This window comes from Monodelphis domestica, chromosome 4, assembly GCF_027887165.1.
Source record: "Monodelphis domestica isolate mMonDom1 chromosome 4, mMonDom1.pri, whole genome shotgun sequence".
NCBI classification, from domain to species: Eukaryota; Metazoa; Chordata; class Mammalia; order Didelphimorphia; family Didelphidae; genus Monodelphis; species Monodelphis domestica.
The window spans coordinates 379,832,390-379,848,215 of record NC_077230.1 but is presented as its reverse complement, the minus strand read 5'-3'; the positions used below and the strand labels follow the sequence as shown (position 1 = coordinate 379,848,215).

Sequence of the window (15,826 nt, the reverse complement as noted above, 5' to 3'; positions counted from 1 at the left end):
AAAGAGATTTTTTTTTTTACCCATACCTTCTGCCCTATTAACAACTCTGAGACAGAAGGGCAAGGGCTAGGTAATTAGGGTTAAGTGATTTGCCCAAGGTCACCCAGCCAGGAAGTGTCTGAGGTCAGATTTGAACCCAGGTCTTCCTGACTCTTAGACTTGGGCTATACTCAATGTGTTATTTAGCTGCTGCAGCTTCCTCATAAGTAGCAGTGTCCCTGTTTTACAGATAAAACATTAAGGAAGAGAGGTTAAGGCACTCTTTCAAGGCCACAAAGCTAGTGAATATCAGAGGTGGGATTTGTGTCCAGGCCTTTTTGTCTTAACTCATTGCAGCCACCATACTGCTCTGCTTCCCCTTGTCCCAGGGTTTTTCAGCATCTTCCCTCAGCCACATCCCACCTCCTGGAGCTAGACCTCCTTTGGAAACCCAGAGGCTGGGGAGGGATAGTGAGGTCTCATAGGCAGAGTGGTTGAGCTATGCTTCTCTTCTCTTCTCTTCTCTACCCACCCCTGCTAGACTTCTCATTCTTGCCTGGTGTTCCAACCCATTCTCTGGCCAGAATATTCCTTCTGGAACCTCTGTGAAGCCATCTTGCAATTCCAGGTGAATCACAGCATGTTACAGGTAAGAGCCCCAGAGTCTCCTTGGAGAAACAGCCAGGGAGGGGAGGATATGGAGGGCATGTAGGCCAGAAGTCCTCTTCTTTCCCCACAGAGGAGGCCCATTGGCACTGTGACCCGCTGTCCTGGGACTCTCAGACCAGTGCACAGTGGTAGATAAGGCCTGAGTCATGCACAGGATCATTGGCAGGAGAGTTGACCATCCCATGTTAATATTCTCTGCAGACCTTTCAGTTCTCTCAGATATCCAGGACTGGGGTGGATGGAATGGCTTCTCTGTCATTCAAATTCTTTAGTCCAAAAATACAAACATCACACCACTTGGCCTAATTGATTTGGTCTTGTTCAGCGAGCCCTAGAATACTAGAACTTGGGGCCCTTCTTCAATGGGTTTCACAACCATCTCCTTCAAACTTGAAGAAAGTACAGTAATGCCTCATTTATCTGGCATTATGTGGAATGAACTGTTCCACAAAGGGGAATTTTCCACTTAATTAACTCTTACTCTTTAAGGGCTGAACCTTTTCCCTTAAAATTTAACCATTTTTTAAACAGAAATTGTCCTAAAATACATTACATGCTTCCCTGCCCTTTTAAACAGAGTATATTGCTTATAATTTAACCAGTTCTTGCTAACTTAAGATCATCTTTCTTCTGTCATTCTGCCTGCCTTCAGCACCACTCCACATCATTTTTAATGTGCCCTATAACACAGAAAAATTAGAATTAGAAGGCAATAGAAGTGTGTCTAAAACAAAAGGTGGACCAAACTATGAGTAAGGGAGGCCTAAGAGCCCTCTTTGGAGTGAATAATGAACATGGACCTTGTGGTAATGACTGTGGCTGTTGAGAAGCATTTTTTACTTTTGGATTTCCTTATGTCACCCCTATGCCATCCCAGGACCCTATATAGGTGGCTGGCACACATCGGAATCCATTAATCAGCCCAACTTTGTTTTCAGGACTCTAGTACTACCTTGCATGGTTTCCAGGAACAAACAGAATCCAGACAAAGAAATCCCCCTTAAAACCAGTAAAGGCATTAGTCTGGCTCAGCATGGCCAGCTTACTTTGACCTGAGGAGACAGCAGTGAACTGTGGTTTTTTTGTGTGCCACAAGAATTCTGAAGTGTCCTAACTGGATTCCAGTGGGAGTAAAAGGGGAGGAAGGAATAGGGGTGGGAAACGGGCTATGAGGACTTTCCAGGGTCATGATTTTGTTCTTGTCAGAAAAATTACCTGTGATCTTGACTTGTTGAGAGATTTATTGAGCATATTTGTGGTCACACTATAATAGTTGAGTGCAGAAATCCTGGCCTAGGAATCACAGGACCTACCCTCAGCAGACCTGTGCCTTGGGGAAAGCTTTTTCTCACTAAAGTAGTTTTCCTCATCTCTAACATGTGGATAATATTTCCTGTCCAGCTCCCTCCTCAGGGTGATTGGAAGCATCTAACAAGATAGGTTGTGAGTATTTCCTTATTGTGGGAATACTGTCCCCTGTGTGAACTATGCCCTGACTTGTCTCTGACACTCTTAAAGGAGAACCTACTTTTTTTAACCTTTACTTTCTGTCCTAGTCACGACTCTTAAGACAGAAGGGTAAGAGCTAGGCAAATGAGAATAAGTGACTTGCAGGGTCATACAACTAAAAAGTGTCTGAGGGCAGATTTGAATGCAGGTCCTTCTGACCCCAGGCCTGGTGCTCTCTACCAAGCCACCCAGCTGTCCCAAGAACCCACTTTCACACAGCACAGCAATGTTAAAGACAAGACTCAGAGTTTCTTTACTCGTTTATATTATTTATAAATTATTATGTACATAAATATGTCTATATATACACACACATCTATATATAATTTTCTATCATTTAGATATTCCCATTACTGAAGGGGGAGAATAAAACAACCAGAATAGGAAGAAGATCAATAATAATAACATGTTTGTACAGCACTTTGGTGTTTCAAACATGTTCTCGTCACAACAACTCAGCAGCTCAGATCTATGATTTCCTCCTTGTAGGGAATGTGTGGCTCTGAGCAGCTGAAGGGCTTCCCATGATAATATCACTAATATGGATGAGAAGCAAAACTCCGAACTCAGGTCTTCCTGATTCCAAGGCCAGCCCTCTATCCATTACCCTGCTCTGTCATGAGAGGGAAATTGAGACAAAGTTGAACTGATTTGTCAGGAGTCACCACTTTATTATCAGAGTTAGGGAAAATCCAGTTCTCATGACTGAGTGTAATAATCTCTCTACAATTCCACCACCAATACAAAGAAAAATAATCAGTTGTCCCTGCTTAGAAGTTGTGAAATGCTTGTGAATCTGGTCATGAAATGACTTGTACCCATAGAGATACTGAGATATGAGGTACTCTATGATATTAGAATCCAAGAGAACATGGCGAGATTTTTATTCATCTACTATTTAAGTGGCATCAATTATATGTGGAAAAGAGAGTCCAGAGACCTGGGTTCTATTCCTGTATTTCCCACTGACTAGCTAGTAACCTTGGAAAAATAGAAAATAGTTATTCCAATCTGGGCCTTACTTTCTTCATCTGTAAAGTGGAATTAAGTGATAGAAGATTTCTGAAGGAAGATCCCTTCTCACTTGAATGGTTTCAGAGAACTTCATGGAGGAAACAGATCTGGAGCTGGGCTTTGAGATTAGCCAGGCCTCAGAGAGTATGGAAGAAAGCCAGAAAGTCTGTCAGGGCAGGCACAATGTGAACTCAATGCACAGGAGGGACCTGGAGTCAGGGAGATGGGCAGAAACCAGCAGGGGCATCTAGGTGAGCAGCAAGAAATCTAGAAGGTGTGCAGCAAGCAGCAGTGAGGAGGAAAAGAAAGGGCAGGAATCTTCCGAGACAGGATGCATTTCAGCTCTTTACTACATTGATTTCTATGCCCAGAGGAGGAGGAATGTTTTTAATTCTTCATCAAAGATTGTAAACCAGTGCTGTGCACCAGCTTCTTACTCAAATCAAAGATTTCTTGTCCAATTTATGACTTGATCCTTCTGGGCTTTCATTTCCTTATCTTAAAAAATGAGGCAACAGGACTGGTTGATCTCTAAGCACTGATCTAGCTCTAAAAAAACCCAAAAAACTGCAATGCTATGTAAATATCATGAATCAGTTGACAAATAATACAATAAATACAACTCAAACAAGCATCTGTAAGTGCCTGTGTGTGTGCTAGGCACAATGTTAGGCACTAAGTACACAAACACAAGTGAGGCTGTGGCTCCCCTTGACCTCCTTACATTCTATTGGAATGCCATGACAAAGTAGCAGGAAAGCACTGAGGACTTGGACTCCTCAGTCAGAGGATGGGCTTGGTGGCATGGTTAGCGATGAGTTTGGATTCAGATTTTGCCTTTGCTGCTTACTTTCTGTCTGTCTCTAGACGTGCTGACCTCTTTGGGTTTCGGTTTTCTTATTTGTGAAATAAAGCTGTCGAACTAGCCATCCTTTTAAGATTTCTTTCCACTATAAATATATGAATCTTTGAGTCTTCCGGTTGTTTTAAAATAATAATAATAATAATATTTATATCATTCTTTAAGCTCTGCAAAGCATTCCTTATGTAATCCTCAGAACAGTCCTTTGAGGGAGGTGCTCTATGTCTCCATTTTACAGATGAGGAAACAGAGAGTTTAAGTGACTTGCCCAGGGTCACACAGCTAAGCTGAAGCAGAAGTTGAACTTTGGTCTTGATCCACTTTTGACATTTAGCTGCCTCAGAGGACTAAGACCTAGCCTGACCTTGCCCTTACTATCCATGTAACCTCAGCCAGATCACCTAATGGGGAATGCCCACAAGATCAAGTGATGTTGTTGAGTTATGCTTGACTCCCCATGACTCCATTTGTGGTTTTCTTGGCCAAGATCCTAGAGTGGTTTGCCATTATCCTTCTCCAGTTCATTTTATTGATGAGGAAACTGAGGCAGACAGGGTGGTATGACTTGCCCAGGGTCACCTAGCTAGTAAATGTTTGAGGCTGGATTTGAACTCAGGAAGGGGAGTTTGCCTGACTCCAAGTCCAGCATTCTTAAATAATATGCCACCTAAAAGAAGAAAGCACTCTAAATGGGGAGAGATGATTAGTAAAGGAAAGAAGGAATGCATTTAGACCTACAGAACAGAATTAGTTTTCTCCATGGATTTAGCAGAGGGAAGTGCTCTACCTGTCAGATTGGCAGGAGGATAGCCAGTGGGAGATGGCAGTCAGGTCTTGACTGACCCCGCAGACCTTTCTATTCACTTATGTTGGGCCTTGACCCAGTCTGTGCTCCTAGAAGAGACATTCTAGCTACATCTTGAAGAATACTGAGTACTGTCCATCTGACACCAAGTATTAAGTCTAAATAATTCAAGGCCATTGGGGGTTAGAAGTGTAGGACATTCCCTACCCAAGGATGTTACTATGTGTAGAGCTTTGGGCAGTACCAAAAATATAATTTTATATGGGCCTTGGTCTCAAAGAATTTATTAATCTGGTCCCAATCTAATTATAATTTAAGGAACCATGGATGGTATGGACAATTAAGGCTTCAGGATCTCATTTAAAAATCACTTCTTGTCTTCATATTCTTGCTAGGTAAGCATTGAAGGGAGTACAAAGATGAATAAATCAAAGTCTTTGCCCTTAGCAAGCTTGCAGTCTAGTAGGGAGCCATGCTTCAGAGGAGTTCCTTTGACTAATAAATCTTCAAGGAAAAAGACTGCCTAATGGAGACCTGGACTTTAGAGTTCTCTTGCTAAAAGAGCGAATTAGACTAAGGTTTCTTCTCATCTGACAGTTAAAGAGTCTAGACACTAGAGGGGGGTGGGATCAAACTCAAATAAAACCGAGATCTGGACTTAAGGGTTCCTCTTGTTGTATACCAATTTAGTTTATATATTTCTTTTATTATTATAGCAATACATTAAAATCAGACTGGAACTACATGATTCAGGTCAAACTAAGGAGTGTGGTGAAGGGAGCTAAGTGTCACAGTGGGTAGAGAGCCCTAAGGCCAGAGTCAGGAAGATTCCTCTTCCTGAATTCAAATATGGCCCCAGACACTTGCTACCTATGTGACCCCTGTCACTTAACCTGTCTGCCTCAGTTTTCTTCTTTGTAAAATGGTAGCACCTACCTTCTATGGCTGTTGTAAGGATAAAATGAGAGAATAATTGTAAAGTGCTTAGCACAGAGCCTAGCACACAGGAGATGCTTTTAATACATGCTTATTTCCTTCCCTCCGACCCACAATTGGGAGGTTGGAGCATTATGAAAGAGCAACATGTCAGAAGAATGCTGGACTTGAAATCAGAGGACACTGATCCTGAACAAATATCCTAACCTGTCTGAACCTTACTTCCTCAATCTGTAAACTAGGGCAGTAATGCAGCATCTTCTCCCAGGTAGTTGTAAGGAAAGTGTTTTGTATATTTGAAGGGTTTTTTAATTGCTAGCTTGTGGTGTTGCTGGAGACCCTGAAGCATGAGTTTGAATTGAGCAGGTAGAGTCAGGGTTGGGAGGAGGCAAGCAGGTACCCAGAGGAAAGTGTGGCTATTATGCGGCTCCCCAGCAGGCCAGCTTCTGCATTCTCCTCTTCCCTGTTGGGTCTCCCTAGCAATTTCCTTGGAATCATAAGCAGGCTTTGGAGGTTTTCTCCAGCATCATTCAGCTGTCCCTAGAATTTATCATTATCTCCCCTGACATCCTCTTCCCCCACTCCCCCCTTTATCTCCTCCCAGATCACCCTAAGCCCAAGTTGGGCTGTTCCCTCTTGCCCTTCTTGTCCAGAGCAGTCACCCTACTCTGCCCTGCTCAAACCTTATCCATGTTCCCCTTCCCCTGCTTGTCTCCGGCAGAAGGCCAGAGACTCATATATGGAGGAACGGAAGAGGCAGCAGCTGGAGAGTGACCAGACCGCAGTGACAGAGCAGCTGCTCCGAGAGGGCTGTGGGCCTAGCAGGGACAGCCAGCTTCGGCGCATTCTCTTGCACAAACGCTCATCAGGAAGAGAGGAACGAGTTCAGGGCTTCTTGCAGGCCCTGGAGCGCAAACGTGAAGAGTGGCTGGCACGTCTGGGCACGGCGTCATCATGAGAGGGCAAGGTGGCCCATTGGTGTTCCTGCTCCACCATTCCAGAGGAGAGTCAACTTGGGTTTTAATAAGATTTGCTGAAACCCTGGGAACAGGTGGGATGGGGATTGGGTCTTTCTGCTGAGCTAGCTTCTTAATCAACCTTTGTCCGACCCCCACAGAGGGGTTGGTTAGGGATAACAGGTTGTGGGTTGGTGTCTTCTTTGTGGCACCTGGTAGCTCTTAGTACCCATGGGCAACTTGGTAAGTAGCAGATCTTGAGGTCAACCTGTTCTTCAGAGCTGTCACTTCCAGAGCTTTTGGTGACCAGGTTTCCTTATCTTACAACAAACATCGTCTCACCCTCAAGGTGGGACTTTTTAATCTAAGATTGTTTGGGTGTAGAGCGCTTTCTGCTCCAGAAAGCACTATTAACTACTTTCTTGACCAGCCTCCCACTCCTCTACCTGCCTCCGTTTTCCTCACAACAGGTTTTATTTCCCTTTGGACTTCATAGCAGAAAGCCGTTTGGGGGTGGGGGTAAGAGAGGATGGAAAGCTGACCATCTGCTTCTCCCATGAGCATTTCCACCTGGGATCTGCTATTGAATCTTCCCCCACCCTTGGCTTGTCAGGTAGCCCTGATTGCTCTGCTGAAAACCTGGGCTCCCCCAATGATGGAGTCAGGCCTGTGAAGACAATCCAATTACCTATTGTTGACTCAGCCCACATATGCTTTTCTCAGGCAGGGTCATGGGGTCAGGCTCTCATCCCTGCCAGAGCTGGGCCTCTTAACTTGGCTAACTAGGAAGAACCAGTATGTCCATTTGGCCGGGACTCTTCGGACACATCAAGGCCAGAAGGCAAGATGAACTATTCCCAAACAGCTCTGATTCCCAGCCCATCTCCTGCAGCCCTAGCTGTGACAGTCTTGGCTCCACTGAGAAACAAAGCTAGTGTCTGAGCCATCTTGGAAAAGGCCCATGTGGTAGCAGCTCCTCCGCTTTTGACCTTAGTAGGGTGGACCTCACAGTATGAAGGAGAGAGAAGGTTAAAGGCAGTGTCCCCCCTTTCCCTAACCAAGACGCAAAGCTGCTCAGAGGATTACCAGCTTGGCCCCTTTAGGGCTTTGAAAGAGCTGTCTTGCTTGAGCTCCTCTCCTTCAGGTACTTGGGATAGCAGCAAAAGCTGTAAGGCTATAATCCCATCCTGATGCCAGCCCCTCCTGTCCCTTTGAGATCTCCAGACATTTCCCCACAGGCCTGTCAAAGGGTGGCTTTTTTTCCAGTAACTTGGCCCCCAGTTATCTTTACTGTAATCTCCACTTTTGGAATCGGGCATGTCACCCCAGAAATATTAAGGCTATTAGACAATACCTTCCCCTTGGAATAATCTTATCTCCCTCCCTGGTACTGGCACAGGGTTCTCAGAGAGCAGGTGCTGTATAGTTCCTAGCTTTTAAATGGGGCTGTTGACAGTTTTAATTAGGAAGCCATGAATTATAATGCTATAATGTGAAGCCCTACAATTAAGAGGGAACAAGGGGCTGGAGGCAATGAACAGAATTGGCCTCTATTTGAGTTTGACTGATGGATGTTGTGGTTCTGTTTCTCTACCTGACTAGATTGGTCAAGATTGACTTGGGTTACAAGGGAGGATGGCCCAGATGATTAATGGAGTTGGTATCCCTAATTGGCCTGCAGTCTTGGGTTCTGGGAAAGGTGTGTGGGGTGGGGTAGGGAGGAGTTACACCCCAGGGCCCTGGGATGTAGCAATGAGCTTGGAGGAAGAGAGACCACAGTTCTTAGGCAGCAGCCACACAACACAGGAGGTTTGAATTTGTACTGTTGTGGCTACACCTTAGTTGCAAGGACCTGCGGATCTTCATTTTCACCCCTTTACCAAACTATACCCTCAGGAATCAGGTAGTATCTAATTGGAATGGCTCACCCTTTCTTCCCTTAATTCAGCCTCACTCATTACCACCCCCATTTATTAATATGTAGCTGCCTGAGCTTCAAATACATTAAAAAGGAATATTTGTATCACCTGTAGAAGTTGTTTGCTACCAGTGCAATGGAGGGCCTTGCTTTAGAGGGACAATAGCTACCTCTCCAGATTCCCAGAGTCCCTTGTGTGGAGTGTTGGTGGGAGCGAGGGAAAACGCCCTTTTCTCTTTCCCCATTACAGCCCGTTTCCCTGTTTACTCTTTAGTCCCATGGGTCCCCTGCAACTCTTCTTTGTGCAGTTTTTAGGAGAGGTTTTTAAAAAAACGGGTTTGGGGGATACTAGGAGAGAGGCTACCAATCGTTTTTGCTATACTTGCGTATGCTAGCTTTATTGGGACAGCCTGGGGTACTTTAGCACGGAGTGTAGTAGCTTTCTTTTCTTCAGCCCCGTACTCCGCAGGGCGGGGGTGACTTAGAGGGGCCACGGAGGGGTGGGGGGCTGCTAGTGGGGCTGACACTGGGCGTGAAGGAAGGTGCTGAAAGGACAGCTCCCACCTGGCCTACTTGCTGTGTCCCTCGTCACCGGAATAGCCCTGTTCCGCCCAGCCCGAAACCCCTCTCTGCTAGGGAAAAAAACGAGCCTCCAGGTAAGTTGTCTGGGAGACGTCCGTGGAACCGCGGCTCCGAGAGCTGCACGTCCGGCTGCACCAAGCCGTATCCCCCACTTCGTTCTCTGCCTCGTTGCTTGTGTGCACGCGAAGCAGCGGGAGCAGCGCAAGCTGGCGGCTTGGGCGCTGCCAAGCTGCGCGCAACAAACCGCTGCTTTCGGTGGAGGCTCACAACCCCCACTCCTGGGGCCCCCTGGCTGGGGGCGGGGGAGGGGGGAGGGAATCCAGAATGTACCCTGGGTATTGCTAGAGAACGAAGTGGTTTGGTTGTATGAGGTGGAAGGAACTTGGGAGTTTGCAAAACCAAGCCTTAGGCAGGAGTCCAAGCCCACCCCTCTAGTGCCTCGTATTTAGCGCGCGCCTCCGTAGCCTGCCTGATGCCCCCCGCCCCCACCGCGCATAGTCGTCTCGCGCTCCCCACTCCAATCTCGCCCCATCCCCTCAGAGGAGGTGAGTTTAAACCCCGCCCACGTGACCCCAACTGGGCCAATGAACGGCGGCGGGAGGTGAAATCCGGTTCTAACCGGTCCGGGGCTCCCAGCGCTATAAAAACTTTATAAACCCCCCGGAGCCCAAGCAGTGTGAGGAAGAGGAGACGGGAGCGACCCCCGGACCGGCCGCTGCCGCCACTGCAACCTGCACCCAGACTCCGCTGCTGCCGCCGCTCCCACCCCTCCGCCGTCACCACCATGCCCAAGAGAAAGGTACGTGGCGCGGGGGCCCGGCTTGGGCGCAGAGTCGCCGCCGCCTTCCTTGGGCAACGGGGTGCAGGCAGGCGGGCGGGCCCGGGGAGGGAGGCCGCGGGGCCGGGGCGGAGCGCGGCCCTTCCTCGCTCTAGGGCTCTGGCGCCTGTGGGCAGCAGGGGCCATATTGGAGGGGCCGCGGCGGCGGCGGCGGGAGGAGCCATGTTGGCGGCTGTTGATCCTGCTCCCCCTCGGGGCCTGTCAGCCTCCTTCTCCCTTCTCCCTCCTCGAGGGCCCCGCGCGACCCCGCGCGCCGAGCCCCCTCCCCTCCCCTCCGGGTAGTCAATTCAAACCCAAAAGGGCGGGAAAGCTGAGGCGCGCGCGGGGCAGAATGGAGTGGGGAGGGGGGAAATGAGGAATAGTGGGGGGTGGGGTGGGGAGGGGAGGGGGCGGGGGAAGGGAAAGGACGCGCTGCCGCCAAAAACCGCCGCGCGGCGGGGAAGGGGGCGGGGCCAACCGTCCCCTGCGGGGGCGGTACCTGCACCACGTGTCCGCGCCCCGCCCCTCGGCACGGGGCGGCTGAGCCGGAGTGGGACGCACGGAGCGCGAGGCCGCCCACGCCCCCCTGGCCCGCGCCCGAGCCCCACGCCGGCGCGCGCCGGGGGTTTATTATTCTCTCTTTCCACCCCCTCCCTTCCCCCGGCGCCAGCCGTTCTGCGCGCGCGCTGCAGCGCTCGACGGGTGTCATGGAAACGGGCGCCCGAAGCTCCTCCCCTCGGCGGGGGAGCAGGGGGGGTGTATTTGCACCATCTGCAGCTGTTGCTTCTGCCTCTCATGGAGACACCCGGCGCTGGCAGAGGCGGCGGCCGCCCCCTGGGTCCTCCCTGCTGTGGGACCTCCGATGGGCTTCCACCTCCCGGGGCGGGGCACTCTGGCCTTCCCCTGACAGCCTTCTCCCCGCCCTCTCTTAACAGGCCGAAGGAGATGCTAAGGGAGACAAGACCAAGGTTAAGGACGAAGTAAGTTTGTCTCCGGAGGGGGAGGGGCGGGGCTATGAGGGGCGGGAGCTCGGAGCCAGCTGCTCAATGATCCAGACCTGTTGGATGGACTTGGGCCATCAATCAACAGGCACCTCCTCCCCCTCCGAAGGTCACTGATGAGTTCTTCAAAAACTGCTATGGAAACAGCACTTTGATGACAGATGGGCTGGCAGGTGTCAGAAGAATATTATCGCTTTTCTTTTTCTTTTCTTTTTTTTTGCTTTTATTTCTCTGTGCATATCCTTTGTTTTTTATCATTTTTTTCCTACCTTAACTGATTAACTTTCTTCCATTCTTTTTGCAGCCACAGAGGAGATCAGCACGGTTATCTGCTGTAAGTACTTTTCTCTTTGTTTCTGAAAGGCAAGAATAGCTGAGGAAATAATTGATCCAGATGACACTATTCTTAGACTGACCCTTACATGCTTGTCCAAAGCACTAGATCCTTCCCTTGGGTCTTTAAAGGAAGCCAACCTAAAATAAAATGGTTGGAGAGTTTCAAGGGAGAATAGAGTTTTCAAATGAAAGCTAGTTCAAAGTTCTTGTTCAGTCTGTAGTTCAAGATGTTAATTTTAGGCTCATTTTCCTTCTTGTTTTGAATTTAGAAACCTGCCCCTCCAAAGCCAGAACCCAAACCCAAAAAGGCACCTGCAAAGGTAAGTTAGTGGATTTGTGGAGGGAATGAGAAGAAATTCAAGAAATATTTGAAATAGAAGGGACCTTCAAGACCTAATCCAACTTGTTTGCTTTCCACATGAAATTAAAGGCCTAGACATGTAAATAGTTCTCATTTGTGTCACTTCTGATCAATGATGAATTTTTTTCCTAAAGTTTTGTGAATTGTGAGTGAGTGGTGCCAAAATCATCTTTTTCTCATCAGAAGGGAGAGAAGTTACCCAAAGGGAAAAAGGGAAAGGCTGACGCCGGTAAGGATGGGAACAACCCTGCAGAAAATGGAGATGCCAAAACAGACCAGGTAAAGTCTTGCTCATTCAGCCAGTTATTGGCCTCAGAGACTGATTGCATTTAATAGCAACAGCATAATCTCATTGGGATCTGAACATTTGTATATCCTCCAGTTAATGCAGTTTTTCCTTCTGCCCATTTTAAAGCAGGAATTCACTGAACTGACGTTTTAAGTTGCAATAAGAAATTTGCTCCTTCACTGCCATGTGTTGCCAGTTGTCCCAAAGACTGCTGAGAATATTGCATGCACTTCGTAAATTTTTGCCCTCCACACCAGAAGCACCACTCATAAAATGGTAAAATGTTAAGAGCCAGAAAGGACATCAAATGACATCTAGTCTAACAGCATTTTACAGATGAGGAGACTGAAGCCCCAAGAAGGAAAATGCAGTCTGTGGGACCTTGGGTTTCCTTTTCTGGGCCTCAGTTTTGCTCATCTCTAAAATGAAGGGAATAGACTAGATCTTGAAGGTCCCTGATAGCTCTAAATCTAGGATTATGACTTGTGCAGTCATATAGTAACCCCTAATTGAATTTTAAATGAACAACAAGTCAGACTCTTTAAAATATCTAACACTTGCTTCTTAACTGAAAATTGAAAACCTGGTCCCGGGATGGGGAAAAAAAGCATACTAACAGGACTAGAACAATAGGTTTCAGTCAAATTTTGTGATTGGTCAATAGTTCACATATTATAAACGTGTATATATATAAATCTATATGTAGGGTTTGGTTTTTCTTTTTTTATCATTGGCAAAGTGCTTTTCTTACAATAGCCCTGTGAGGGAAGTAATGAACAATTCTTATCTTAAAGTTGGACCAACTCATGAGACAAGGGCAGGGATCTGCCCAGGGGCATAAAGTGAATTAGTGCCTAGCCAGAATTCATACTCGGGTCTCCAGTAAATGTGGCTGCCCATCCATGCTATTGATAACTGTTTTCTTTTTCTTTTAGGCACAGAAAGCTGAAGGTGCTGGAGATGCCAAGTGAATTGTGTGAATTTTTGATAACTGTGTACTTCTGGTGACTGTACAGTTTGAAATACTATTTTTTATCAAGTTTTATAAAAATGCAGAATTTTGTTTTACTTTTTTTTTAAGCTATGTTGTTAGAACACAGAACGCTTTGTTGTTGTTTTCGGGGGATAGGGCAGATGTTACAGATAGAATGTCTCAGAAGCTGGGTTGAAATAGGTGGGGAATTCTTCTCCTAGTTTTTGAGAGGACTTCTCTTGAATACCAGGAGGGGGTTCCCTCACACACACACACACACACACAACACACCAAATATATAGGTATGAACACTGATATCCTCAGCCTGTCTAGTGGGGGTAGGAGTGGATATCTTCAAAAATTTGTACTTCTTCCCTGTCTGCCATAAGCATCAACTTGACTTCTCCAAAACCAGGGGCCTATCAGGACCTGCCCCTATTTCCCTCCTTCCCCCCACTCTCAAATCAATTGTGTTGGATACCAGTCTTTCAGGCAATCTGGACTTGAATTATGGCCCTCTGGTAGCCTCCCCAAAAGAGCTGAATTTCCTTTCATATTGGGGATATTTTCCAATTAAGAATTCTGCAGTTTTCATTTCATTTCCTCAAAGTCAGGGTAGGCTCGTGAAAAGTTGTTAAACAACATATGCTCAATGTGAAAGTGTCCACCCTCACTCTAAAACTTTCCCTGTTTATAAAATAAAGACTCTTCATTGGGTTTTATAGTGACTTTATGTTTTTTGGTAGTCCATGGAGGAGGGGAGTTTGAAAGTTGTTGTATACTGTTGCCGATCGTAGCCCATGTCCTGCCTGAATTACCATGATTGTTTATGAAAAGTATCTTTAATAAAGCTGGATACAGTTTGGCTTGGATTATTCTTAAATATTTTTGTTTTCCTGTGGAGCCCAGATTTGGTCATCGACTGGCTTAGCACAGTGGCTTTCAGCTTCCTGAGGCCTACATTGCCATTCATTGTGTTAGTTCTTTAGGGCACAATCTTCATTTAGTCTTGGTGCTGGTGGTTCGTGTTAAGCATAAAATATCGCTTTGATGGACCGGACATTAGATGAAGCCCAGAGGATCTGATTGCCCTACTTCAGAACCTGAATAGTATGCCTAAAGCTAAAAAATCCTATAGCTTTGCTATATTGGAAAGTACGCCACTTTGGGGAGTGGACACCCAGCTCTTAGTACCATTCCACTGTTCTCCCTGGATATGTCGGGTACCTCTGAGAAGATGAGTTTCAATTGTTGCTGCAATCTTTCTAGGACGTGATTCTTCTGGAATACTGGAGAATGGATTTGGTGATAGGAAGGTGGAATGACTTGTTCTAAGGTTGTTCAGCTCTGTTTTCACAACTTGTGGCGATTGAACCTCGTTCACTAACAATCCAATTTGCTAGAGAAGAACCTCCTCGGGCCCTGTAACCTTTGTAGGACAAGGGGGAGATAGCTCTCTGGGTCTGCCTTCTACAGCCGTTTAATGTTCCTCCAGTTTCTGTCCGGTCCTTATTTCTTACTGTACCTTCTCTCCCGATAATGCTTATCTAAAGCTTCATCACCTTTTTCTCAGTGTCTAGTTTGCATCTATTCTGGGCTAATGTATTTATGGCAGTCACCCCAGATAGCATGTGCAATCCATGTTCACTTGACTCAAACCTTTTAAAGAGTGTTTTTCCCTTCATCCCAACATGTATTTTCATTACTGACATCTCCAGTAATTTTCCTTTGTCTGAAAATAAATTTTGCCAAGTGCTTTAGGTTCCATCCGGCCTGTTCATCGTATCATCTTCCCCAACATGTAATTTCCCTAAAGTACCAGGGTCATTGGACCACCAGTGATTACTGTTGCTGCCTGGATTGCCCTCGTCCACGTCTGTCGCATATCACTCAACCTCACTTTTTTGCGGCCTTTCTTATCTGCCATCTTTGGTCTTTGATCCTATTCCCAAAGCCTCCTGAGGACCAACTTGGGTGTTAACTCCATGAAGATTTTGACAGCAGTCCTGGCAGCCCAAAAAATAATCTCTTAAGTCTTATACTTGGTCTGATGGACCACCCCACCTCGGATCCTCTGCTAGTGCCCGTGTCTTCCCCTGGTGGGAATCTGGGTCTTGGCTCCCAGGGCTCTCCGTTACTATTACTTAAATGGTGAGGGAAAGAAGAAATTAGTGTTGTTCTCTAGTTAAGATCCCTTCCAAATAAAATATTCTTTGATTCCAGGGAAATGGTTGCAGAGAGGTGTATGAAGCTTCTGTACAAACTGCTTACTGTTTATCACAAATCTAAAACAGGCTGAACCAGGTTGTTTCTATGCAGAGGAATATTGAGGTGATTCTTCCCCCCCCCAGCTTCTAGGGTTTAGAAGGGGAAAACCCTTCTAACCCTGGCGTTTAATCTTTCCAATCTGGCCCCAACCTTTCCAGACTTGCATTCCTTCTTCACACACTCCAGCCTCCTTGATGCCAGTCAGCCTTGTATTTCCTGCCTTTGCCCAGCTTGTAACCTACATTTGGGCTGTGCTTTCTTATCTGCTTTAGCTTCTATCCCTTTTCTGATCCTCTTCGCTGTCAGTGCTCTGTCTCCACAACTTTGGACAAATTTCTTCCATGTCAAGCGCGTGCGCTCCTCATCTTTGGGCTTCTTGGGATGATTGACTTCCTTCAAGGTTCAGCTGATTTTCAGCTACCTCCTACAGGAAGTCTTCCCTAATCCCCTCATCATTTGTCATCTCAATTTGTCCTGTATAATTCCTGTTTTATAGCCCCTAGTAGAATGTAAACTCCACAAGGGCTGCAATTGTTGATTTTTGTCTTTGT

At 46.6% G+C, this 15,826-nt stretch overlaps 2 protein-coding genes across 5 annotated transcripts in view; both read left to right on the top strand.

Moving 5' to 3' along the window:
- Positions 1-13,872, top strand: part of DHDDS (dehydrodolichyl diphosphate synthase subunit) — a 38,976-nt gene extending 25,104 nt beyond the window's left edge. For 2 of the 4 annotated variants that reach the window (XM_001363502.4, XM_007491369.3), the window contains 6 exons: positions 521-628; positions 6,496-10,029; positions 11,353-11,382; positions 11,654-11,704; positions 11,929-12,024; positions 12,164-13,872. In XM_001363502.4, coding sequence (XP_001363539.1) covers positions 521-628; positions 6,496-6,732 — 345 coding nt within the window. In that variant the 3' untranslated portion in view covers positions 6,733-10,029; positions 11,353-11,382; positions 11,654-11,704; positions 11,929-12,024; positions 12,164-13,872. Of the gene's footprint in view, positions 1-520; positions 629-6,495; positions 10,030-11,352; positions 11,383-11,653; positions 11,705-11,928; positions 12,025-12,160 lie in introns of all 4 variants that reach the window. The other 2 variants (XM_056795481.1, XM_056795480.1) reach the window with 2 other exon arrangements.
- HMGN2 (high mobility group nucleosomal binding domain 2) lies at positions 9,809-13,872 on the top strand. Its single transcript, XM_001363662.5, has 6 exons — positions 9,809-10,029; positions 10,983-11,027; positions 11,353-11,382; positions 11,654-11,704; positions 11,929-12,024; positions 12,970-13,872. Exons 1-6 carry the CDS (start codon positions 10,015-10,017, stop codon positions 13,003-13,005), a joined length of 273 nt encoding a protein of 90 aa, XP_001363699.1. The 5' UTR covers positions 9,809-10,014; the 3' UTR covers positions 13,006-13,872.
- Positions 13,873-15,826: the final 1,954 nt, after the last annotated feature.